Raw genomic sequence first — 24,893 nt, 5'->3', positions numbered from 1 at the left:
TCTCTCTCTCTCTCTCTCTCTCTCTCACACACACACACACACACACACACGCACACACACGCACACACACACACACACACTCACACCCCCATACTCAGTGCAGTCAGGAAGAGAGGTTCTGATAACAGGAAGTCAGGGAGTACATCCTGAGGTCCCCAAGAACTTCCGGGCACTGCGACCTTGACGCCAGAGGCGGTGTGGTTGGGGGTTACAGGGTACACAAGGAACACACTTCATGGCAGAATAATAATAATTATTATAATAACAATATCATACATCCAGGACAAACCCAGCTGCCCCAAGCCTGCTGCAAAGTCCATATGTTCAGTAGAGTACAGTGGGTAGAGAGAGGGCTTCCCACCTGCACCCCCAGGCCTTATTCATACCAGTTCTCTGAGGAGGGGCCGGCCCCTCCTCCTGCTCCCTGATGAGACTTGGCACATGGTAGGAAGGCTGGCACTGCCAACGCCACTGCTCTGTGTTGGGCATGCCTGCACAGGGGGCATGGGGGAGGCCCACCTCCGCCCAGTGGCCTGGCTGCAAGGAATGGGTAGACGAGCTGCGAGGGACCAAGTGGTGGCAGCTGTGGGGCATGGCTATTCTGAGCCCCTCTCTCCCGCCTCCTGGCTCTTCCCACGGGCCTGCCCGTGGCAGGAAGGGGCCAGGGACACTCACAGTATAGACAGGGCATGCAGAGTGGGCCCATGGCATGCTTGGCCCGCCAGGTGCCATGCAGCCAGCCTGGACTGTTGGACAACTGTCAGAGGGCCGAGTGGTCAGTGGAGTCCAAGGGGCCCCCCTTGGGCTGGGCTGATGATTCAGTCTGTGGCAGGGCCTCTTGGGAGTTGGGCCGTTGGGCAGGCAGCTGCAGAAATTCTGGAAGCACCAGGTCCTCTTTGCGCAGAAGGCCCCTTTGGTCGTGGGCTCCACTGCATTGTACCCGGTTCATCAGTTCCACCAGGCCTAGGGGTGGCCACAAAGTCAAGGGGCCCACCCACACAGACTCGCCCATGCTATTGCCACAGCCTCTCTGCCCCAGCACCAACGCTGCCTCACTGCTCCCCCGCCCCCAGCCCGATGCCAGCCTGCTGGTCCCCCAACCCTGATGCCCTCTAGCCCTCCTTTTCCAGCCCAATGGCATCCAGTTCACTGATGCCACCTTCAATGGTCCCAGCCCATCTGGTCCCCAGTCCCCACCATCTCCCATGTACCTTCAATATCACAGGTCTGTCGCTTCGCAGTGACACTACTGGGCACCTCGGCCAGCGAGTTGAGGGGCAGTGTTGGGGGATGAGTGGCTTTGTCCTGGGTTTTAGGCGGGCCTCCCTGCAAGAACGTGGGGTCAGAACCACCAGGAGGGGAGGTGCAGCAGGCAGAAGAAGGCACCCCGCCTCTCACTCACCTGGCTGCGGCTGGGGGATGTGTCCCGGGATTCGGAAATCTTCGCACCTGCGGCAGAGAGCACCACCTTTGGTGTTTGCCTCCCCCTTGTACCCTTTTACTCCTGGGCCAAAGCCGTCCTCGAGACAAACCCCAGGCCAACATTCTCTACCTACCTGGAAGAGTGTGCAAAACCAGTCTCTGGGCCGCCACCGAGCTCACTAACTTCCCTAGATCCAGCAGCTGCTTCTCACCTGGCTACGGAATAGGTCAGCAGCCCGCGCGACAGGCAGCCCGCTCCCCACCGCCCCGCCCCGCCCCGCCCCTGCCCCAGGCCCGCTGCCCCATGGCTCACCCGGCACAGCGCCACCTGTTGCAGGCTCAGGCCGTGCTTCGCCAGGATGGGCTGCAACGCCTCCTGCAGCTGCTTGGTGGGCTTGGCCGAGATCCGCACCACGCGCTGCAGCGCCGCCAGCTCGAGCCTGCACGGAACGCTCTGGCTGCGGGGTGGCAGAGAGCCCACCCCACCTTTGCCCCAACCTACCCCTGTCAGCCCCAGGAGGGGTCGGAGCCTGCACGGGGGAGGAAGGCCAGCTTACGGGTGGGGCCCTTGCCTAGGGGACGAGAGTAGCGCAAAGGGCGGGACCTGCAGGGAAGAACAGCAGCTTGAACACGACCCCCACCCAACCCAAGTCTGGCGGGCGGGGCACTCACTCGAAGGTGATTCTGTTCTCCAGCCGCACTTCCTGGTCCGCCAGCACAGTGCAGTCCTGATCCAGGACCAGGGCCTTCTGCAGATGCCAGGCAGGGTCTGAGTCCCACTCCACCCTCGCCCACCAGTTATCCCCGCTCTCCAAGGAAACCACCTTCACTTCCTCAGTGGCTGCCCTAAGGGTCAGAGGAAGGGCTGATGGGCAGGTGAGCTACAGGGATGTGGATAGAGTAGAGACCAGGCTGGAGTCTGAGCCTGGCATGACCATGGCCACGGAGAAGGGTGGCACGAGTGCTGGACAGACTTGCAAAAAGAACAGTTATGAGAGACACGGGGTGAGGTGGTCATGAGATGGTAGTGGGATTGCTTGGGTAAGGGGCAGGCTTAGGTCCTGGATCACAGGGCATCTCTTCCTGGCCGGAGATAGCTTCTGCCTCTTGGACAGCTGCTTCTTGTCCCTCAAGCACGTGAAACCTGCCCAGACCAGCTGGATGTATTTCCTCCCTCACCACCCACCTTTGGTCAGCCACCCAAGCCTTGTCTCTTTTTGGACACGTGTCCACTTCTCTCCATCCCCACATACTACTGGCACTTCTTGTCTCCTCACTGCAAAGAGGGCTCTTCCCCCCAAAACCGCTGTGAAGACAGGAGAATGTGAAGTGTCTGGCACAGTGCCTGGCACACAGTAGGTACATAAACAGTAGTTGTAGTGATTACCGCCCCCAGAGGCCCTGTTGCCTGCACCAGCCCCGAGCAGGGAGGCAGCCTCTCCCCTGCCACAGGCCTGTGCTGTGCTGCAGGGACAGGTGGAAGGTGGGTGGTGAAGTTATATTTAGCAGACGTGAAAGCTCATCTGTGCTCGGAGGCTGCCCGGGGGCCTGAGAAAATGGGCAGAGCTCTTCCCACTGCTGCCCTCACACTCCCACGCTCTAGGCCCCCAAACATGCCTTGCACTTCTTACCCATCTCCAGGCCTTCACTTAAGCTTTTCCCTATGCCTGGAATGTCCTCCCTTCACGGCTCTGACATGCAAACTCCTCCTCATCCTCATCAACTGCTACTTCTTTCAGGAAGCCTTCCCGGGGCCAACCAGAAATGCTTGCTTCACCCCAGGAACTCTCTGGAGGTTCAAGTCCTCCCTGATCACAACCTGCCTGGCTCACCTCAAGCCAGTGGTCCTGGAGGACAGATCTCAGGCTTAGGTCCCTCTGCCCACCTACCTGGCAGGGCCTCAGAACTGTCTACTGGGTGAATGAAATCCTGACGGGTCTTCTGGGATGCAGCATCCTTCCTTTGGATCCCCCTTACTGGATGGTTTAGTTTAGTGAGTTTCCCCTAGACTCCTCTTCAAAGTTATGCTAGTTTGCACCCAAGGGAAAGTTTTTCCTAGATTAGGTGCAGTCGGGTGTTCTTGGTGGCTGAGGAGGTGAGGGCTCCCCCAAATGGTCATTTCTGGGATGGGCAGTCTGAGCTTGGAGTAAAGGGGTTGGAGGATGGGACGGACCAGCTCCAGCAGTGGTTCTCCTACACTGCCTTCCAGAGAGGATCACAGGGAGGAAGACAGGCAAAGCAGGAAAACAGAATGGAGGTGGGGTGGGGGTGGGATTTTAGGGGGTTAAGAGTAGATATCTGAGTTTGAGGGAGGAGTTGATGCTGGGTTGATTTGGCATTTGACATGGAAGGAGGGGCAGGGTGGAGGAGGGGCCGGAGTTAGGAAGAGGGTGAGAACAGGGGATGGGGTTGAAATTAGGGTTTGTCCAGGGGATTAGGAATGGAATTGGGGTTGAGGTCATAGCTGAGCAGAGACAGGAATGGGGAAGGGATGAGGATCAGGAAGGGAGTTAAGAGTTGGGGACTAGGCCAGGTTCGCACCTGCTCATTGCCCACCAGGTAGACCTTGATGTCAGGTAGAGAGAGGCCACGTTTCTCACAGATGCCTGCCAGCATGGCACGGATGGTGAGGCCAGGTCGGGCCAGGGCCAAGGAGGCTGTGCCATCGGGCAGGTATACGCAGCAGTACTTCCCTGGCCGGCTTTCGCTCTCACCTTCTGAGCTCCCAAGGCTCTTCTGATGGCTCTGAGTCAAGGCAGGAGTGGGGGGAGGTCATGTGTACACATGCAAGGACATGCAGACTGGAACACAGACGAGTAAATTCACTGGGACACACACGTGCGCACATGCGCAAATACACCCAAGAGCATACCTGTAGGCAGGCAAGATTGCCCTCCTACAGGAACACGTGTAATCACACAGGCATGTGGGCACCCACTGACCCCCACATGCACTGTGTTCATCTGGGCACCCACACGTGCATACTCATCAGCTGAAAAGGATGTGCACCCATGACATGCATGGGGACAATGTGGTGAAGACAGGAAGAAAGTAAGGAGGCTGAGGGGTTGGCTGTGGGGAGTAAGGGAAGGAGACTAAGTGGAGATGGTAACTGAGAATGATGGCGGCCACACAAAGGGGCCTGAGTAGTGGCCCTAGCCCGCATTTCATCTCCCTCGCAGTTGCTCACCTCAGATTTGCTGCTGACGAAGGCAAGGAAGCCAAGGTCCAGACTGGCCGAGGAGTTCAGGGAGCCCTGGGACTCTCGTCGCAAAGCCGAGTTTGCTGCCGTACCCGCTAGTTCTAGGGAGAGGGAGAAATGAGCAGGGCAGCCCCCTGCCCCACCCCACCCCTCTACTGAGGCCCTTGCCAGCCGGCGGACCCTGTTGGAGCTCTCCTGCATGGGTCTAACGTGGTTTGGGTTCCCGCAAGCGTCGCTACTGAGGGGGCTTCCCAAACTTCCGGGGTTTAGCCTGGAATTCAAACACGGTGGTCACAAGGACCTGCATTTATTTCAGTTTTCACAGACTTACGGACTGTAAGAGAAGTAGGAGGAAGGCGGCATTCTCAAGAGTTGCCCAAACTCCCGCCCCCACTCTGCTCTGTGGCCCACTTCTGCCCTCACCCCTGCGGAAAGACTTGCGGAGCGGGCGGCCCCCAGGGCCCTCAGCGGGCGGCAGCTGCCCCAACTCCTCCACACCCAGCGGCAGTGACTTCCCGGGCTTCAGCTTCGGCTTCTGCGGGTACAGGGAAGACGCTGGCACCAGGCCGGGACCTAACCCGCACGCAGACGGTGGGCGACCCCCGCAGATCTGCACCGGCCCCCTGCCCGCGACAGCCCCTGGTCGGCACCTTTCTCGTAGGGTCTGGGCTGCGGAGGCGCGAGGAGCCGGGTTCCCGCAGGGGGCGCCCCTCGGCCTCCGCCAGGAGGCACTCGCGGTACAGCGGGGACTTGACGAAACGCGCATAGCTGTCGAACTTCATCAAGTTGAAGATCTGCGGGCGGGCGCCGGGGTGGTGAGACAAAATCCCAGACGAGGCCCCCGGGGTTGACCGCGCTCTCACCTTGGCTAATCCTTAGCCCCTTCCATCCCCTTCCAAGGCCCAGGCCCCGCCCCTACTCTTTTCTCCGCCTACACCTCTGCTCGCCCCCTCCCTTGGCCCCCTCCTTTGGCCCCTCCCTTGGCCCCTCCTACAGCCTCTGGTATCTACCTCTAACCCACTCCCTGTGCCCTCATTTATTTGGCTTGGTACCCACACCCAAATTTTCCCCCTATCCCACCCCACCGCACTCCTTATCACCCATCCCACGCCGCTCAGGCTCAGCCTCTGGATCTGGCCCCGCCTCTGCTCCACTGAGCTCCCTTCCAAGGCCACGCTCTCTCACCTGCAGCTGCTGTTCTCGAAACATATCTGGTCGGGGCTCAGCCAGTACCTCTTCGCCAAGCCAGGCCTGCCGGTCGATGTTCACGGGGCTCAGTGCCTGGCTAGACAGGAACTCCTCGTAGATGTTGCGGGCCTCCTGAGCTAGCTAGGGCACGAGGGTCAGGAGATATCAGAGGCACTGCCCAGGCCCTGGTCCCACCTCTCTGCCCCAGCTCCTCCTTCCCCTACCTGCTGGATGTCGCTGGCAGGGATCTGCTGGAATCGCTCGCAGGCCTTCCAGAAAGTCAGGTTCTCGGCACTGAACTCTTTCTTCAGGAACTCCTGGGGTGGGGGTGGGGGGGTGGGGAGAAGGAGGAGACAGTCAGAGTCACAGAGACCCAGTTAGGGGATGTGGTCAAAGAGATTGGAATAGAGACATAGGGCGAAGAGGCCAAGCCAGACAGACAGATGGGGCCTTATCCGGAGGCACAGGGAGAAAATGAGAGGCAGAAACAAGGACAGAGAGAAGCAAAGTTCCTAGCTGGGAGAAGAGGAAGAGGATGCCAAAGAAAGGCTGGAAGAGGCAGCTGACAGCGGAGTCCCACTGGCCAGCCTGAAGCTCCATCCATGCCCTCTCCCATGCCCCCCTCCCCTGCACCTTGTAGTGGCTGGCCACTGCTGTCCACCCTCCCTATCCCACCCCAGGGCTTACAGTGAAGTAAGCCAGGCCCAGCTGGTCCTGAAGCAGCCGCTCGAAGGACAGGCCCCAGCTGGCCACAGGCTGCTCCTCAGTGGGGAAGGGGCTGCTGGGGCCACTGGGGAGGCTGTGGATGCTGAGGGAGCTGCCTCGGCCCTCACCCTGGCCCTGGGGCCCTGCCGTGCTGCTTAGCTCTGCAGAGAGATAGACAAGTAGAGGTGAGCCTTGTGGCCTTCCCCAGCCTTTGGCCCGACCCCATCTGCAGATACTTTCCATGGAAAGATAGCAAGTGGCAGGGGTATCCTTACCTCATTTTCACATACACTATCCCCACTCCCAGCCAGGCTTCCTCCCCACACCGTCACTTACCTCCATCTGAGACAGCCAGAACCTACAAGAGACCCGAGATAGAAAATCAGAGAAAATCAGAGTGGATTCTCAAAGACAGTTCTGGGCCCGGCCCCCAGGCCTGGAGCTGTGTCTTCCTCTGCTCAGAGGAGGCCATGTTGGGCTTTCTCAGTCAGGTCACTGCTTACTCAAGGTTTTACTTAGGCTGTTCCCAGCTCCCCTTCCATCATGTGCCAACCCCTGTATGCTTGGACTTATGCCTGTTGTCCTCTAGTTGCCCTTGGCTCCCTCTTCCTCCAGCACCTGCTGGGTGAGCCCAGGTGTATATATAGCATGGTGGGTAGGAGCACAGACTTTGAATCCTGTCTCTGCTACTTATTAGCTGTATGACTCGTTTGTCTCCATCTGGAAATGAGGATGATGATAACAATAGTAATTTACTTTCTGGGGCTGTCGTAAGGACCAAATCAGTTTAAAGTTTTTGCAACATCTGGAACAGTGGCCAGCATGTGGGAAACGCTGTATCCATGTTTGCTGTTGTCTTTGAGGAAGGAGAGGTGTCTCTGGAGCTGATGATCTTTTTGCAACTGTTTCCTCTTGGGGCCTAGGGTCTCCCTTGGGTCCCTCTGCATGTCCTTGGGGAGGGCACAGGATGCTATTTTATAGTACAGAGCAGTGGTTCTCAAATTTCAATGTGCATTAAGATGACTGGGTGGGCCATCACCTGCAGTGATTCAGGTTCAGTAGGTCCAGGATGGGGCCTGAGACTCTCCATTGCTAACAGATTCCTAGGCGATGCTGCTGCTGCTGCTGCTGCTGCTGGTCCATGGACCACACCGTGAGTAGTAGTGCTGTAGAGGCCAACTCCATCTTTCCCCTCCCCCTAACCCCACAATTCTGGCTTCTCTGGGAATCCCAACTATTAGTAAAACAGAAAAATCCTCCTTTCAAAATGACTCTTGCTTAGTCTTCCTACCTTTCTAGCAGCTCCTGCAGCTTCCTCATCATTTCCCACCCATGTAGCGTGGCTTCTACCCCTTCCTGATTCTGTCCTGGGCCCTTTCTCCCACCCATGTCTCCCCAGCTCCAAACACTCATAGCCAACTTCCTGCTAACATCTCTGCCCAAATGTCCCACAAGCCCTTCAAACTCAGTCGTTCCCAAATGGAAGCCACCACAGCAGGGCACCCAACCAGTTACCCTGCATTTCGTCTTTCTTCCCATTGCCTGAACCCCCAGCATCAGGGCTTGATTCACCCCCAATCCCTCCCTCTCCTACCTCTTACATTTTCACTAGGCCCTGTCATGGGAGCTTCTGCCACCTGCCCCTTCTTTCCATCTCCACTGGAAACAGGTCTGCAAACCCCCCTTCCCTCAGGAAGCCTCTCTCTGCCCTCCCAGCTGCAATCTCCTTCTCTGCTCCCCGCTCGCTTCTAGGGCACTCAGGTGACACACAAGTGGGCTGGAGCCAGCCTGCAAATATGTAGGACATTACTACTATCTTGGCCCTCAAAACGTTTTCCTTTTTAAGTTTAAAGAGGTTTCCCACATTTTAAAATCAGGAGTTTTATGGAAAATCCCAGCTTTATCTCCCCTTTGAGACTGTAATGCCGCAGCTACCCTGAGCTTCTTCCAGGATGGCAACCTTGGCTGGCACTGAGCAGCAACCAGTGCCTAGAAGGGGCTCAGGCTTTCCTCAGTGGTCTCTGGGGCCAGTTTGATGCATATTTATTACTTATGGAGACAGGCACTGCCTTGGACTGCATGAGTTCAAATGTCTACTTTGCAACTTTGGACAGGGTACTTCACCTCTCTGTGCCTGTTTTTTCCTCAATATAAGTGGGGCAGATAATGGTCCTGATTTCAAAGGGTTGCTGTGATTAAATAAGTTAAATATATATAAAGAACTCAGAACACTAAGTGGCATGTGTAAATATTCAAGGAACATTACTATTGTTGTCATTGTTATATTAGTGTTGGTGTCTGACCCTGATTCTACTTTCGAGTTTGCGAACCTTGCCATAGAGCAAAAAGCTCTCAAGTGTCAGGGTCTGTCAGACCCAAGTTCAAATCTCAACCCTGACCTTTTCTAGTTTCATAACCGTAGGATCCTCCCTGAGCCTGTCTCTCACCTGGAGCACTGGGATAAAATGTTGCTGAGGAGGAGGGAAAGTTTGCACAGGGCATGGTTGGGCCTGGAACCGGCGGTCCCTGGCATGGCCTGCCCCCTACACCCTGCTCCTCCAGCCTCTGTTCTCCCCCATCTGACAGCTTTATCTAACTCATCTCCCAAGGCTGCAGGAGAAAAATCCCAACTCCTGGGGTGTGTGAGGACAATGGTGTCCCTTCCAGCTTATTCTCTCCCTTCCTCATCCTGGCACCTGCACGCCCAGGCTGCTCTGCGGCTGTTCCCAGACTTAGCCCCACCATCTGTGCCTTCCCTCAGGTCTCGAGACCCACTCTGACTCTCCTCCCCATGGCCCACCTGGCCCTGCCTCCTTCTGCATTCAACTGTCTTTCTCTGGCTTGCCCTCCGACCCAGGACTCAGCCTCTCCCTTGCTTAAAACCCACCATGGCGGCTGGGGCAGGCCAGGACCCTGGAGAGGGCAAAGAACCCTGAGCTGAAGCCAGCCCTCACTCCAACTTTGCTTTATTTTTTGCATTAGCTCAAATAGATTTTCTGCATCTTTAGGTGGGGCCAGCTCACAAGTCCTCCCCAGGGACCACTCCCTGCCCTGGGAGGCAGAGCAGGTGCTGGGTTATAGCTGGAGCTCTGCCTGGGCCTGGCTAATGAACCCCTCCAGCACCTGCTTCCACCCTACCCTTTATCAAACTTCTTTGTTTTCTCCGCACCCCTACTCCACCTTCCTGCTTTGCTGTTTCCTCTGCCTGGGTGGGTATGTACCCCTGCTCCCCCACCCAACAGATCTCCAATCTCTGCCCATTGATATAAGTCACCTTCAAACACTAGCTGCCCCAAATCCCCCTACTCGCTAAGCTTCTGCCCACTCATGTCTGGGCCTCTCTCCTCTGCAAGTCGGGTGGCTCCCGGAGGGCCAGGTCTGGTTTGTAGGAGGGAACCAACCCAAACTTCCTCCCACGAAGCACCCTCCTTGTCCTGGTGTTTCCAAGCAGCCATCAGGGCCCTGAGCAGCCTTTTTCTCCCCTCCCATGTGACCCCAGCATGCCCCACCAGGTGATGAACACCCCAAGTCTGCAGCCTGCAGTTCACCTTCCTGAGCCTCTCTTACCCCATTGTTTGTTGGTCTGCATGGTTGGAGCTGAGAGGGGTAGGGACCAAGATCCAGAGGTGTCCCCTGGATCAGGGAGGGGACAGGGATGGAGTTCCAGTTCCAGTTTCATTCCCAGGCAAGTAACTTTCCTTCTCTGGGCCTCAGTTTCTCCCTAGATAGCATGGGGCTCAGCATTCCCAACCTGCTGGAGCTGCTGGGAAGGGCAAACGAGGCCCGTATGTGAAAGCAACAGGCATGCAGCGGTCAGGGGCTCCGCTGACCTTATGCTGATGCCTCTGACTGGGCTGCAACCTGCCCGGGCTCCCATGCCTAGGGAAATTGTGCCAAGCAGGGCTGGCCTCGCCCCACCCCAGCCTGCCTGAAGAGAAGTGGCAAGTGGATGAGAGAAAAGGGGAAGGGAGGATGAGGAAGGGTGTGGTGGCCAGCGGCACTCCTGACCCACGGTTTGGCCTCAGTTTGCCATATTTTTTCTTAGGACATGGGCCTTGGGGAGCCACTGGCATCTGAGAATTTAGACTAAGGTGAGGGCGGCCCAGCATTTCCTGAACTCCAATCGTGTGACAGGCACTCTGACAGCACCTGTCTTTGTTCTCACTCCATCCTTACATCTTGATCCTGTGTGGTAGCCATTTTTACTCCCATGTCACAAGTGAGGAAACCTAGGCCCAAAGAAGTCACACAGCTGGGAAGTGGCTGAGCCGGAATCATAATTCAAGTGTGCTTGACGCTGGAGCCTAAGGTCTTCCTTCTACTAAGCTGCCTCCCTGGGTGGACAGGAGATGTCCCATGGGATCTGGGGGAACCAGGGTCTCAGCCTTTTGGCCACAGGTAGGCAAGGTCAATTGGAGGTAAAGGGTCCAGGGGCTCATCTTGAACTCTGACCTCTGGAGGGGTCGGACGTCAAAAGGAGGCTCAATTTACTGAGCATCTTCTGTGCTGGGCACTCTGTACCATCATCTTATTTCATCCTAGCTGGGGAAATGAGACCCTGAGATCCTCTCTGGGTATACCCACAGAGTCCCCTGGGAGCCTGACCCCTTCAGCTTGAGCCAGCCTTGTGGAGCTGACCCCAGCCTTGGCCCCTCTGTAAGGTCACCCTGCCCCCCAAGGTCTGGCCCTGAGCTGAATGGCCAAGAGGTACAGTGGGCTTTGCCTTGCAGGTCTCCTTGTCAGGTGCAGAAGACGAACTGGGCCTCCTGAGAGAGACAGGACACAATAACCGCCCCTTCCCAGTGTCCCCCCACATCTGGCCCTCTTGCCCAGCCATGCCCTTCTCCAGCTGGCACACCCTTTCAGGACTCCTTCCATGCCACAGGACACCAAGTGAGCAGGGGAGGGGTTAGTCTTCCCTCCCCAGGTCTCCCTCAAGCTTTCTCTATCCATGACCAGTGGCTGTTAGTCAAATCTGAATTTTATTCTGGTTTTTGTGCCCATGTCTTTTGTGTCTTGCCAGACCGGGAGCCGCTTGAGGGCAGGGGCAGGGTGATGGGCCTGGGTCTTGAGAGCCTGGGACAGGGCCGGCATAGGGCAGGCCCTAAGGAGGGGTTGTTGAATAAATGAGTGAATGAGCAAATGAAGTGGCAGTTGGGGCTGTGTGACATCTTCGGGAGGGAGGTGGGGAGCCATCTCTAAGTGACAGGTTTCATTGCAACTGTCTGAAAAACAGAATGACAGAAAGATGAGGCTGACAAATGAAGCTGCCTCTGCAGGGGATGATGGTGGGTGGGGTGGCAGCAGGGGGAGGTGGGGGAGGACAGAGCCAGGCAACCTGGGGAGGCTGAGGAGCCCTGGCATTGAGTCAATCAGCTGGATCCCTCTGCTCACCAGCTGCCCTCAGGAAGTCGTATACTCCTCTGAGCCTCCATCAGGAGGTAATTCATGGAAGCAGCCAGGTGTCTGGCTCACAGGTGTCTCTTTCTGTGCACATCCCTGTTGCAGATGCCCATGCCTGTCTGTCTCTCCCTGTCTCAGCTGAGCATGGCCCCATAAAGCTCCTGATGACCAGCAAGTGGCCAATCTGTGGCCCTCGGGATTCCCAGAGATGGTACAGAGCATTCAGAACAACCCCAGGAGGGCAAAGATAAACCTGTGTGTGCAGGTTGCTGAGAGGAGCCAGGGTGCCCATGGGCTTGCAGGGGCTGGGGCCAGAGCTTAGGTGCCTTCCCTGCTCTGGATGATTTTGGGTAGGGCAGCCATGGTTGATACGGGCAGGGCAGGGGCTGGGTCTGTCTCTGGACCCCATGCTGCCCTGTTGGGTGGGCATGGGAATGAGCATGGTCCCCCTTGGCTTGGACACCCAAGTGTCATGCCTCTGGGTGGGAATGTGAGGCCCACAGGTTCTCGAACTTTCAGTTAGGTCGACATTAGAGACGGTAAGGTGGGAACTGACCAGCTTGGAGGGATCTCCTCTATCACCCAGCTAGCCCGGGGTTGGGCCATAAAGAAATGCTGAGAGAAGGAGAGATGGAGACAGAGCTTGAGAATTAGGAGGCAGGAGTGGGGTTGGGGGTGGCTCAGCTTCTTGGTGAGACAGGGCATCCTTGAAGAGGAGCTAAGAATGAAGGGAGGAGTTGGGCTGGCATTTGTGGAGCCCTTGCACACAATGGGTCAGGGGCCTCATATTCACCATTCCACTTAATCATCTTAATAAGTCTTCGAGATTTGTTCTAATCTCATTTTACAGCTGAAGAAACTGAGGGTCAGAGAGGATCCCCTAGGAAGGGACAACAGACCAGAGACTGGAACCCAGGTCTTCCTAGACCCATCGGCTTTGTCCCACAGTACTGGGCTGAGGCCAGGTGAAAGGCTAGGACACAGCCTCGCCTTCCTGGGGTTGTTAGGAGGAATTGGTATCCGAGGGAGAGAAGGAAGGCCCAGCGCAGCCTGCCCCAGCTACTGAATGAATAAAGAAGCTGGACCTTCCAAGGGCAGCTTTGACCCAGAGGCCAAGCAGCCAGGGAGAGGGTTTAGGAGGTGGAGCAGCAGCAGCAGCTAGGGGCATACTGGTGCCCAGCAACCCCTCCTTTCCTGGTAGCCCAGGAGTAAAAGAGACAAAAGCTGCACCAACCTGGCCTGACCCTGCTGATCCATATCAAGCTGCCCAAACACTGCTAGTTCTGGCAGATAGCCTCTGGAGCACATTCAGCTGCAGGACAGTTGACTGACCCAGTGAGGGCTGCCTCTTACCTGACCTCGGGCATCAGGACATCAGGTGAGAAGGAGAGAGCAGAGGCTAAATGAGGTATGGGGGCTTGGACCACCAAGGGAGTATGCAGGGGGCAAGGGGCATGCTAGGATGCAGGCAGCCCCAGATGATATCAAAGTAGCAGGAGAGGGAGCAGTAGGGGCTGGACCACAAGCTTGTGCCCGCTGTGCTCTGGTCTCATCCCTAGGTTGCCCCAGGTCCCCAATAGGCCAATCTGGAAGGTCCCGGGGTGAAGATACCAGGTCCTACCGCCTGCTGTTATCTGTACCCAACTTCTCCGGCCTGCTAGCAGCATGCAGGCTCTTGCCCAGCCCTGCCGGGTGTGCTCCTGGGCTCCACCCTGGGTGTGCCTACCCCTCCCCATGGGCTCGGCTTGAAGCCCGCACTCACCATGCGCCCGTTGGGGACGCCCAGATGCTTGGGCTTCCCTGGCATGCCTTTGCTGTTCACCGGTCCCCGCCTCGGGGGGTGCCCACCATGGGGACTGTGGGCAGCACCGGCCGGAGCTTGCAAGGTGGCAGGCAGGCGGCGGAGAGAGCCCGGCTCCGCTCCTGCGGGCCCTCACATCCTGAAACACCAGCTCACTACCTCTTTTCTCTGCCACAGGAAGTGTCTCTATAGAAACCGAACCACAGAAAGAAGCAAGGTCTAAGAGAGCGAACGCCTCTTCCTACACACACATACACACACACTCACACACACACACACACACACACACACACACATGCCACCAACGCAACCTTGGCAGCGCCCCACTTCAGAGTCCTCTATGTGCCCAGTGAGGAGCCCATCCTGATCTGGCTCAGCCTAGGGAGTGCCAAGGTCATGTTTGGGTACACAGAAGGGCATGTTCACACACCTAGGCACCTTTGGATACCCTGGCAGGGGCTCCCGTGGACATTTGTACATATGCACTGAGTATCCACACGTGGTCCTTACTCAGCAAACACTTATCTCACACCGGCTGTGTGCTGGGCATGTGCACACTCGGCACCCCTCCCCCAGGCAGTCGCGCCGGTGCAGTTACTACCTCTATCCCCAGACACTTCCCAAACATGTGCCCAGGTGTGCAGACAGATGGACATTCACCTTGCACACATAGTTATGCACATACAGACCATTCAGGTGTGCATGTCATAAACACACAGGCTCTTCCTTGTAGGGACCAATTAGTGTTCAGTCATATGTATGCAGTCCTGTGGATAGGTACATGTGACAGGCACACCTGCACATGTGTATACCCACACTCAACCACCCAGGCAGGGGTACAGATCAGGTGTATCTGTGCCCAAAGACACATGTGCATTCACAGTTCACTCACTTACATACAAATCCCACCTCGGTATAGCCCTGTCAACTAAAGAGTGCCACCCTGCCCTCTCAGCCTGGCCCAGTCTCAGATGAACTTGGTCCTTAGCCAGAGTCCTGAGTTTACCTCTTTCTTACCCATACATGTACCCACTACAGGACTTGTATTTTACTTTAAGTATGGACTTAGAGCCCTCAAGTCACCCATCATTCCAGTTTGGGTCCCTCTCTACGGAGACCCCCTTAGCCAGAGAAACCGACATTGACCACTCTCATGCTTAAAACCATCCCATTGCCTTCTGGAAAAAGGTCATGTTCCTCGGCTGGGTTGAAAGGCCCTTGGAGTTCTGGCCTCAGTCAAACTTTCTCATACCACTCTTGGGATGTTCCAAACTGTTTGCCTTCCTTATGCTTTCAGGCATCCACCCCTGCCTTTGCATTTCCCGTCCCCTCTGCCTGAGGCTGCCTTTCTCCTTTCTGGTAAATTACTCTTTCTTCATGACCCGATTCTAGGTTCTAAAACAAATATTCATTTTTTTGTCAATTATTTATTAATCACTCCCTACGTGCCAAGCACTGTTGCTGATGCTGGGGGTTCAGTAATGGAGGTCTAGTGGAATGTACATGTCCTTTTTGTTCAGATATGGGTAAATCTCTGGAAGGGTATATCCCTTGGGAGAGGAGTGGCAGAGGACCCTTCCCAGTGTACATATGTCTGTACTATATATATATATACGTATATATGAATGTATAATTTAATTAAAAAAGCTCATTAAAAATATATGTAAAGTAGAAAAGATGTCGATACTTAATCCTGAATAAGTTCATTCATTCAAAAGGGAAGCTCCTTAAAGTAAAATAAAAAAGCAAACAACCAAGATTCTATCCTGTGATCTGTAACAGGGGTCATTAATTCAAAAGTTAGAGGGGCCAGACAGGTGCTGTAAATTAGTGGCCAGTGTGTAGACTGCCTTAGAAGAGGAAGACATTTGTAGGAGGAACAGCCCATGGGCTTAGTGTGGTTGGATCTCCCCATTTTCCCAGAGAAACTGGAAATTTGGATTTCTAATGTGAATTTAAGATTCCTCATTTAAAGATATCGGTAGTTAAATCGTTTATTGAAATAGCATTAGGTAAAATAGAGCTCTATTTGGCGGCGGGCCATCAGTTTTCGACTTTTGATCCGCAGTCAGCTTTCCTACACCTTTCGTGGACACTTCTTGCTGTACCGGATAGGCATTACTATCGTTTGGATCTCGATGCGTCTCAGCCATTATTGGGGTCCCGAGACAGAGTCTAGGTCTGCCCTCCTGCTTAAATCCGACAGCCTTGAGGAGCTGGGAGTAGTGGACGCCCTCAAATCAGTGGGAATTCTGTCTTTAAAGGCAGGAAGGTGCGGGTGAAGCCAGAGCCAGCTAACGGCTCGCCAGGGGTGAAGGAGGTGGGGTAGGGGAGTGTCACCCAGTGAGCCCAAAACGGCGCGAGAGTTGGAATTCAGGCCTCCGTCTTAAACTCCTTTTTCCCCGGACTTGGGAAAGGTTACTGCAGGGACACGATCAATGGCCTGAGACTGAGGGCGTTGTAATCTCTGTTTGTCCCGCCCGCGCCAGCAGCCACCAAAACTACAAGTTCCAGCATGCCGCGCTTCGCAGAGGACCCTCGTGCTGCCCCCGACTCAAACCATCCCTCTGTTCTCCATTGGCTCACACACTTAACGTGCTGTTCCATGATTGGTTGTGCCTCGTAAGAACCCGTTGCTGAGGCTAGGCGGCCGGTGCGCGGGGCAGCCAAGGAGACAGAACTGCACTGGACCAGGATGGAGGCTGCTCAGCAAGTAGAGCCGCCGCACCTTCGGCTCCGAGGCTTTGCTTTTAACTCCCCGGCGATACTAGGTTTGGAGGGTTTCCGGCCGATGACCATTAGATGGAACACCCGGAAGGCGGAAGTCCTAGAGCGGAAGTGGCAGAGAGGAACGGAGAATGGCGGCGGAAGGCTGGTTTTGGCGCTGGGGCTGGGGCTGGAGGTACCCGGGGAAGCCTGGGCTTCCCGGCCCCGGCCCCGGCCCCACGACACCCCTATTTCTTCTCTTGTTCCTGGGGCGGGTGGCTGCGGATATAACTGACGGCAACAGTGAACATCTCAAGCGAGAACATTCGCTTATCAAGCCTTACCAAGGTGAGGCCTGGGCGGGGATGAGTGCAGGGTGAGGGCAAGGCAGCACAGGCTTGAGGAAGGGGGTGCCCTTTCTCCCCAGCAGAGTAACTCTGTGGGTTTACTGACTCTGGCGAGGTTATTTCTGGCATAGCCTTTTACACACCTGTCTGTGCCTGTCTCTACTCACAGGAGTCGGTTCCAGCTCCATGCCTCTTTGGGATTTCCAAGGCAGCACTATACTTACGAGCCAGTATGTGCGTCTGACCCCTGACGAACGCAGCAAAGAGGGCTCTATCTGGAACCATCAGGTGAGTGGTTTGCCAGAGGTCAGGCATACCCTTAAGGCTTGCCCCTCCATCCCTCCTTTCCCATCTTGGTCACACCAGTAATAACAGGTAATGTCTATTGAGGCTACTATGTGTCTGGAGCTGTGCTTGACACTTTACACCCTTCTCACTTAATTCCTTTAAAACCCATGTGAAGTAAGTGATGTTATTTCCATTTCACTAAGAAGCTAAGGCTCAGAATTGAAAATGCCTTACCTAAAGTCACATAGCCAGTAAGTAGTGGAGCTGTCAGGCTGTCTGAATTGAACTGTCTCAAATAGTGAAATACATGGAAGGAATGGGATCTTTATTGGATACTTTGCTGTATATTAGGCACTGGCTTTAAGACGCCTTATTTCATTTAATTCTCATACAGGCTCTTTGAAATAAGTGGCTATTGTGATTTTATGCAGCGCTAACAGTGAATAATTCCACATAAACAGAATTTAAACTGATCTATCTGATCTCCAAGCCCAGCAAATCACTCGCTACACTTGACCCCCTTCCCCTGGACGGTGAAGGAACCCCTTAGAAATACTTGCAGACTCAGCCCCCTTCCCCAGTGCTTGATTGAGGGTCTTGTTATCAGTGATATGGAGGAGTTGGACTTGTGGACAATTTCAGTTTCTGTGACCTTTGCTTCAGAGGTCAGGGACCCTCAGGTGTCATTGGCACGTCACACATAAGCAGTGATGAAGATCAGTTGCCACACAGACTCCACACTGAGAGAGTCTAGGTCAGGAAAGGGGTGAAAGGGGAATAATTGAGGCTGGGTCACAACTTGGAGCAAAACTTGCTCCTGCCCCAGCCTACCTGACTTCAACCCTTTCTGTGCCTGAGGTATTGGTCATTTTCCTAGTTTTCTCTATCACCCTGCTCTTTGTCCCTTCTGGTTGATGCCCCCATTTAATAATGGGAGCCCATACTGTTCTCGTGTTCCCTCGTCTGCCTGTTCCCTCAGCTTCCTCTCTTCGTATTGCTAGGGGCATCTGGGGTTACTTTCCTCAGTTTTCACTCTGATCCTCAGAGCCAGGGATCGTCTGTGAAGGGGTAGACGTGCATTATGTCTACACATTATGGCCCCTGGTGCCTGGCATCTCGTCATTCGCTTTGTAGATTTTGTTCCAGCCTCTCTGGCTTCCTTCTTGCCTCAAGACCTTTGCACTTGTTGTTCCTTCTGTCTGGGACACTGCCTCCTGGCTCTCCATGTCTGCTTGCCTTCTTCTCATCTGTTAATTCTCAGCTCAAGTGCCGCCCACTCAGAATACTTCAATAACTACCCTATCTCCCCTAAGTCACATTCTGTCACATTATTCTGTCTTAAGACTTTCAAAAAATTTTTAAAAATGATAATGTAGCCTTATATTTTTTATGAAAATGAGTTCAGTGTAACGGTTTTTTGTTTGTTTATTTGTTTATTTCTAAGTAAGGTACAGATAGTGCTGGAACTGTTGGAAATCAGATTCAGTCACAAGTAACTTAATTATGGTCGTAGGTAGCTGGTGGTCGGCATTGTCAGTGGTGTGGCAGTGTCACAGTGCTGACAGGATTCTGCACTTCATTGAATTTTTGCAGTCTGGAATATGATTGCCTTGTCTTCCTTCCCCTACCTCCCCATGCAGCTCCAGGGACGTTTCTTATTTGGCCCAGCAGATATTCCCTAAAGAGTTGGAGTGTTACCTGTAGTTCTTGAAAGAAATTGCTTGGAACTCTTAGAATTTTCTGCCCAGTGTTTCCCAGGATTCACCTCTTCCTTCAATGGGCTAGAGAAAGGTGCTTTCTGGACTTCTCTCTTTTTTGTGCCCTTTACTCAACTCGGTCTGGGAAAGGCAGCAAATTAGCAAATACTACCGGGTACCTGCTGTCTTCCCAGCAGAGATAAGACAGTGCCTGAGGTGGCGATGGGGCGGAGCGGTCTGGGTGAAGGAGTGTGGCCAAGCGGCAACTTGAACTCCAAGTGCCTGTTGGCTGGAGCACAGTACACAGGGGGCGCTCGAGGGACTGGTCCCACCTGTTCTGAGGGCCCGTCTTCCTATAGGCTGCAGCATGGTGTTTAACCTTTTTTTGCTGAGGTACTGTCTGAAGATTAGCCTGTCGTATTCCTTTGTGACTAAAATAAGTGTAATAATTTAAACTTTTTAACTTTGTTGAGACCTTGAAACTAAGTTTTAATATTTTCTTTGAGAGTATTACCAGTACACAATTGATCAAAGTAAACGCATTACACAATTTTTGAAAAATTATTATAGAGAAGTGAAAATTTACTGGAATGCATCTCAGTGAGCTGTCATCCTCCCACCCCGTCTGAATGGATGTTATTGTCAGAATGAAACAATCCTCAGCCCCATTTCTGCTTTTTGTTTTTATAAATGTGAACACTGAGAATGTGTTCACTAGATAGTTAGATGGAGACGCAGGAAGTTTTATTATAGCAGGGTTACTCAGTTTTTTGAACTTCTTTTCGTTTATAAACCCCAAATCTTGGAGTGCTCTATCACCAAAAAACTTTAGTGGTATCAGCTGACTGTTGGATTCACTCTGCTTTCTACTGTGTTGCCAGCAAAGACCTGGAAACCACCCAACTGTGAAGTGCTCTGTGATTGCCAGGTGATTCTGATTTCGTTGGCCTAGGGGACAGCAGGGGCATTAAGATTTCTAAGCTCCTCCCCTGGTGGCTGGGCTGTGCAGCCAGGCTGGAGAACCATGGCGATGTCTTGTTCTGCCCCCAAAGCAGCGTCTAAATCAGTTCCAGCCTTTACATTAACTGCATAAAATCCTTCAGAGGATTTATGTTGTCTGTATTGTAATATTTCTGCCAATCTATAGTCTTCAATCTGTTGTGCGTGGAGACTTTCTAAGGCCTGGTTAGTCTTGAAGGATCAGATTCCAGGCCCTCAGCTTCTGCATGTGCTTTTTCTTAAAACTGACCTCCCTGTGAACATGGTAGGGATAGGAGGGGAGGTTTTCCATTCTCACCTCCCTGTTCACAGTTGCCCTTCTGCGCAGAGGCACACCTTGCATCCTCTTGGGGTCTTATCTCAGTGTGCTATTCCCAGGTGCAGAGAATTCCTGGGCACCAAAGAGATCATTTGGAACCGGGCTTCTGGACTGACTGTTGTTATGTGAAATATGTTTTTAAATGTTTTTTTAGGGTTATTATTGGTGTCCAGTTTAATATCATCATGGCCAAGGAACATACTGTATGATTTCAGTCTTTGGAGGCCTGTTGAGACTGGCAGACGGTCCCTCACACGGTCATGTTTGAGGGAAACATTCTGTGTGTGCCTGCAAAATATTTGGCTTGAGTCAGTGTGCCATTTTGGTCCTTAGGTCAAGTTTGCTGATTGGGTTCAAATTTCTATATCCTTCCTGCCAATTTTGTTCACTTTTATGAGTTACTAAGAGAGGTGTGTTAACATCTCTGTGTGTGGATTTGTTTTTATCTTTTGTAGTTCTGGCAGCTTCTGCTATATGTATTTTGAGTCCAAAATTTTTCTGGTAAATGGTATCTTTTGTCATTAAGGAGAGTTGCCTTTTAGACTTTGTTATTGGAATAGCTGCACCAGCTTGTTTTTGGTTAGCATTTGCATGCTGTATCTTTTTCTGTTCTTTTTTACTTTGTTTTTTTTCCATTTCTTTATGTTTTAGAATTGTCTCTGATAAACAGCTTATAATTAGGCTCATTGGGGGTTTATTTTTATTGTGGTAAAATACATATAACATAAAACTTACCGTTTTAGTCTTATTTTTTTTAAATCAGTTTATTTATGAAACCATCTCTTCAGTAAGATACTCTTCTGCATTGAAACCGTTTTTTAAAATGCAGCGGCTCTCAACAAAAATTAGTTTTGATAACTGTATTTATGTATTTGTGCATGTGAAAGAAAATTCCTCAATTTTTTTTTTATTGTGGTAAAATATACATAACATAAAACTTAACATCTTAACCATTTTCGAGTGTATACAGTGGCGTTAAGTACATTCACCTCTTACAGCCATCCCTGCCATCCGTCTCCGGAACATTTTCCTAAACGGAAACTGTCCCCATTAAACAGCAACTCCCCACTCCTCCGCTGCCCCCACAGCCCTTGGCAACTAGCATACTCCTTTCTGTTTCTATGTATGAACAATATTCCTCCGTGTGTGTGTGTACACACCACATTTTGTTTATCTATTCATCCGTTGATGGACTTGAGTTGTTTCTACCTTTTGACTGTTGTAAATAATGCCGCTATGAACATGGATGTATGTGGGTGTCTGTCTGTCTGCTTTCTCTTCTTTTGGGTGTATACCTAGGAATTGCTGGGTCATTTAGTAACTGTCTTTAACCTTTTGAGGACCACCAAAGTTGTTCACAGCAACTGCGCCATTTTATATTTCTACCAGCAGTGCACAGAGGTTCCAATTTCTCCACATCCTCATCAACACTTGTTATTTTCCGTTTTTATTTTTATTTTTATAACAGCCATCCTAATGGGTGTGAAATGGTATCTTGTGGTTTTGATTTGTACTTCTCTAATGATCAATGATGTTGAGCATCCTTTCATGTGCCTTTTAGCCATTTGTGTATCTTCTTTGGAGAAATGTCTATTCAAGTCCTTGGCCCATTTTAAATTGGGTGGTTTTGTCATTGAGTTGTTGGAGTTCTCTATGTATTCTGGATATTAATCCCTTACAGATACATGATTTGGAAATATTTTCTCTCATTCTGTGGGTTGTCTTTTTAATTCTCTTGATTTTCTTGAATGTAAAAGTTTTTAAATTTGATGAAATCTGATTTATCTGTTTTTCGTGTGTGTGTGTGTGTGTGCGCTCTGCTGTCCTATCCAAGAAACCATTGTTAAATCCAGTGTTGTGAAGATTTTCTCCATGTTTTCTTCTAAGAAATTTATAGTTTTAGTTTTTATAGATTTATAATTTTAGTTCTTAGTTTGAGTCTTTGATTCTTTCTTTACTTTTTAAATTTTTTATTTTGACATAATTGTAGATTTATATGCAGTTGTAAGAAATAATATAGAGATATTCTATATGTATCCTTATTAGCATTTAGTTCATCTGCATTTAGTAAAATTTCCCATGCATTTGGTTTTAATTACCATCTTACTATTTACTTTCTACTTGTACTGCCTGCTCTCTTCATTTTTCTGTTTTGGGTTTGTTCATTTTTATTACATTTTTACTCTTCTATTAGCACACAAGTTTTGTGCTTATTTCCCAGTTTTTTAGTGGTTACTCTCAAGTTTAAAACATACATCTGTGTTTTACCAAAGTCTAATAGCAAGGACCTTAGAACTTCAACGCCATTTCCCCATTGTTATTTATTTTAATCCTTTCCATTTTAAATCACATAAAACATTTTATGCAATCAAACATTTATGTAGATTTTTACCTTCATATTTACTGTCTTTGTTGCTTTTCCTTCCTGAGTCTCTGACCTACGTCTGGATCATTTTCCTTCTCCCTTAAAAATAAAAGACAGTTTTAGTGTTTTCGTTTATCTAAAGGTGTTTTAATTTCACCTTTATTCTTGAAGGATACATTTGCTAAGTATAGAATCTTATGTTAATTGTTATTTTCTTTCAGCTCCAAATATATCACTCTATAATCTTGCTTCTAGTGCTTCTGTTGCAAAGTGGGTATCAGGCTTATTGTAGCGCCTTTGGAGGTAATCTGTCTTTTTCCTTTGGTTGCTTTTAAGAATGTTTTTCTTTGTTTTCTCCTTCCTTCTCGCCCTCCCTTCCTGCTTAATGTGCCTAGGTGCAATTATTTATTTATTTATTTATTTATTTAAATTTGTTTCCTTTGGTTTGTAACACTTAAGATTTGTGGCATAATGTCTTTGAATCAGTTTAAGTAAGGGTTTAGGTATATCTTTAAATTTTTCTTTGCCCTATTGCTACTTATTCTGAAACTCCAATTATACTTACCTTAGACTTTCTCACTCTTTCTTCTGCCTCTTACAGTTTTTTATCTGCCATGCTTTTTTTCTCTCTGCTTCATTCTGGATATTTTTAATTTGAGTGGACTTGAGTTTATTAATTCTTTCCATCTGTTTTTAATCTACTGTAAAACCTATTTATTACATTGTTAATTTCAGTTATTCTTTGTTCCAGATTATTTGTAGTGTGATTTTTAAAACTTTCAGTTACCTACCAAAATTCTCAATCTTGTCCTTTATCTCCTTGAACATAGTAAACTAGTTATTTGAAAGGCCAATATCTAGAGTTCCTCCTTCTGGTTTTTGTTCATATGTCGTCTCTTCATGTGCCTGGTAATTTTGATCACGTACTAGATCTTGTATTTGTGATATTTTTTGTTAAAAAAACCGCGAGACTTAGGTGAGTCTCTTTCCTTGAATTTCAGAGACTGAGGGGACTCAGAGCTGGGCTCTAGTCCCCAGGGGACCCTTTCTCATTCATTCTTACTTTTGGCTTGCTGTCTTTGTGGTCTCAACCCAAAGCAAAGTCAGTTCAGCCGGCCTTCTCCCCCCTCCGCGGGCCTTGGACTAGAGATTCCTTGTCTGTCTGTCCTTGAGAGCTCCATTGCCTCCTCTAGAATTTGCAGATTTTTTTCTGATTTCCCAATGAACTGTCAAGAATTGGGAAGGCTGACTTCACACGACTTGTAAGCTGCCGCGCAGGTGCCTGCTAGCTCCATGTTCTCTGGAGCCAGGTCTCGTCTGGCTTTCTGGTGCCCGGAGCCAGAGCACTGGCTGGTAACTCTGAATGCACAAGCCAGATAACTCACAATGGGACATAAAGGTCTTTCTTTCTGAGTTTTTTTTCTGATTTTAGAAGTAATATGTTCATTTTATAAAATTCAAATATTCCTTTTTTTCTTTATCTACATATATACTAATTTCTTTTTTCAAAAATGAGAACATAGCACTGATACTTTTTGCAGTAGTATCTTTGATATCTTTAAGTGTAAGTGCTTAAGGCTCTGCCTCGTTCTGTTGAAAAGCTACAACAGCCATATCGCGCCCAAGAAGACAGGAGCATTCAGTCCCACTGGTTGTGTGTGTGTTTCTCTCTTTCCTTGTCCACAGTGGTGTTAGCAATCTCTTTAATAGCTGGTAATCTGGTAGGTCAGCAATATCCTGTTTTCATTTTGCCTGTCTGATGGTCCTTTGTTTAATCATTTGCTCACATGCCCATCTACAAACTTCCCCTAAGTATGTTGAGGTGTGTGTCATACTAGTTTTCACAAGCAGCTTCCTGGTGGGTGAGGCCAGGCTGTTTTCCTTGTAGTGGGCAGGGCCCAGCTCTGCACCTGGTGTTCCTGGATGCTGGGGAGCATCTGCCTTCCCTCGAGTCAAAGTAACCCTTCCAGCCCCTAACCCTAGTGCTGTCACCACGCTGGGGCTTGCCTAGGTCTGCAAGAGGCAGGAGGTGTGCTGGGGTTTGGAGTTAGCCAGACCTGAATTTGAGTCCTTTAGTTGGAAGGTCAGTTACGAGGGAAGATGGTAGGAGTGGGAGGCCAGAAGGGAGCTGATACAGCTTGTGTTAAAGACCCGAGGGTCATGGGAGGTTTAGAAGACAGAGCATGAGTTTCTGCATCACACAGACCTGGGAGTGAATCGTGACCGTCCACTTACCTGCTGTGGACAAGTTGTTTTGTCTAAATGTGTTTCCATTTTGTAAAATCTGTGGCTTAAAATTGGGGTAGTAACCCTTCCACAGGATCCTTGGGCAGGAGCAGTGAGCCTGGGGAGAAAACAGGGTTGACGGGTTTGACTGGTGTTAAAGAAAGTGAATCAGAGTGCAGAAGACAGCTGGGTTGGGTGAGGTCTGGCCTCAGGCAGCCTTGGGAC

At 51.1% G+C, this 24,893-nt stretch overlaps 2 protein-coding genes across 3 annotated transcripts in view; one reads left to right on the top strand and one right to left on the bottom strand.

Annotated features, from left to right (window-relative positions):
* Positions 1-243: 243 nt before the first annotated feature.
* RGS14 (regulator of G protein signaling 14) lies at positions 244-16,360 on the bottom strand. The gene is made up of 16 exons (XM_006923202.3): positions 16,310-16,360; positions 13,683-13,907; positions 6,854-6,875; positions 6,500-6,678; positions 6,037-6,129; positions 5,810-5,953; positions 5,275-5,418; positions 5,048-5,159; positions 4,613-4,725; positions 3,964-4,167; positions 2,095-2,171; positions 1,736-1,862; positions 1,557-1,638; positions 1,403-1,449; positions 1,212-1,326; positions 244-963 (listed from the first exon to the last, which is right to left on the bottom strand). The coding sequence occupies exons 2-16, from the start codon at positions 13,725-13,727 to the stop codon at positions 761-763; spliced, it is 1,707 nt and encodes a 568-aa protein (XP_006923264.1). The 5' UTR covers positions 13,728-13,907; positions 16,310-16,360; the 3' UTR covers positions 244-760.
* Positions 16,361-16,443: 83 nt separating this feature from the next.
* The window catches only part of LMAN2 (lectin, mannose binding 2), a 15,993-nt gene continuing 7,543 nt past the window's right edge, over positions 16,444-24,893 (top strand). Inside the window, exons 1-2 of one of the 2 annotated variants that reach the window (XM_006923201.3) lie at positions 16,444-16,775; positions 16,944-17,062. In XM_006923201.3, coding sequence (XP_006923263.1) covers positions 16,580-16,775; positions 16,944-17,062 — 315 coding nt within the window. In that variant the 5' untranslated portion in view covers positions 16,444-16,579. The remainder of the gene's footprint in view (positions 16,776-16,943; positions 17,063-24,893) is intronic. The other variant, XM_025040612.1, reaches the window with a different exon arrangement.

The sequence above is a fragment of the Pteropus alecto genome, unplaced genomic scaffold (genome assembly GCF_000325575.1).
Source record: "Pteropus alecto unplaced genomic scaffold, ASM32557v1 scaffold78, whole genome shotgun sequence".
NCBI lineage: Eukaryota > Metazoa > Chordata > Mammalia > Chiroptera > Pteropodidae > Pteropus > Pteropus alecto.
The sequence above is the reverse complement of the archived record's forward strand: the minus strand, read 5'-3'. Positions and strand labels throughout refer to the sequence as shown.

Excerpts from the sequence above, each read along its gene's own strand:
- RGS14 (XM_006923202.3), bottom strand. The coding sequence starts at position 13,727 with ATGCCAGGGAAGCCCAAGCATCTGGGCGTCCCCAACGGGCGCATG. Across the intron at positions 5,160-5,274 it reads GCCCAGACCCTACGAGAAAG|AAGCCGAAGCTGAAGCCCGG; the intron begins GTGCCGACCAGG and ends CTGTACCCGCAG. Across the intron at positions 1,327-1,402 it reads CATCCCCCAGCCGCAGCCAG|GGAGGCCCGCCTAAAACCCA; the intron begins GTGAGTGAGAGG and ends ACGTTCTTGCAG.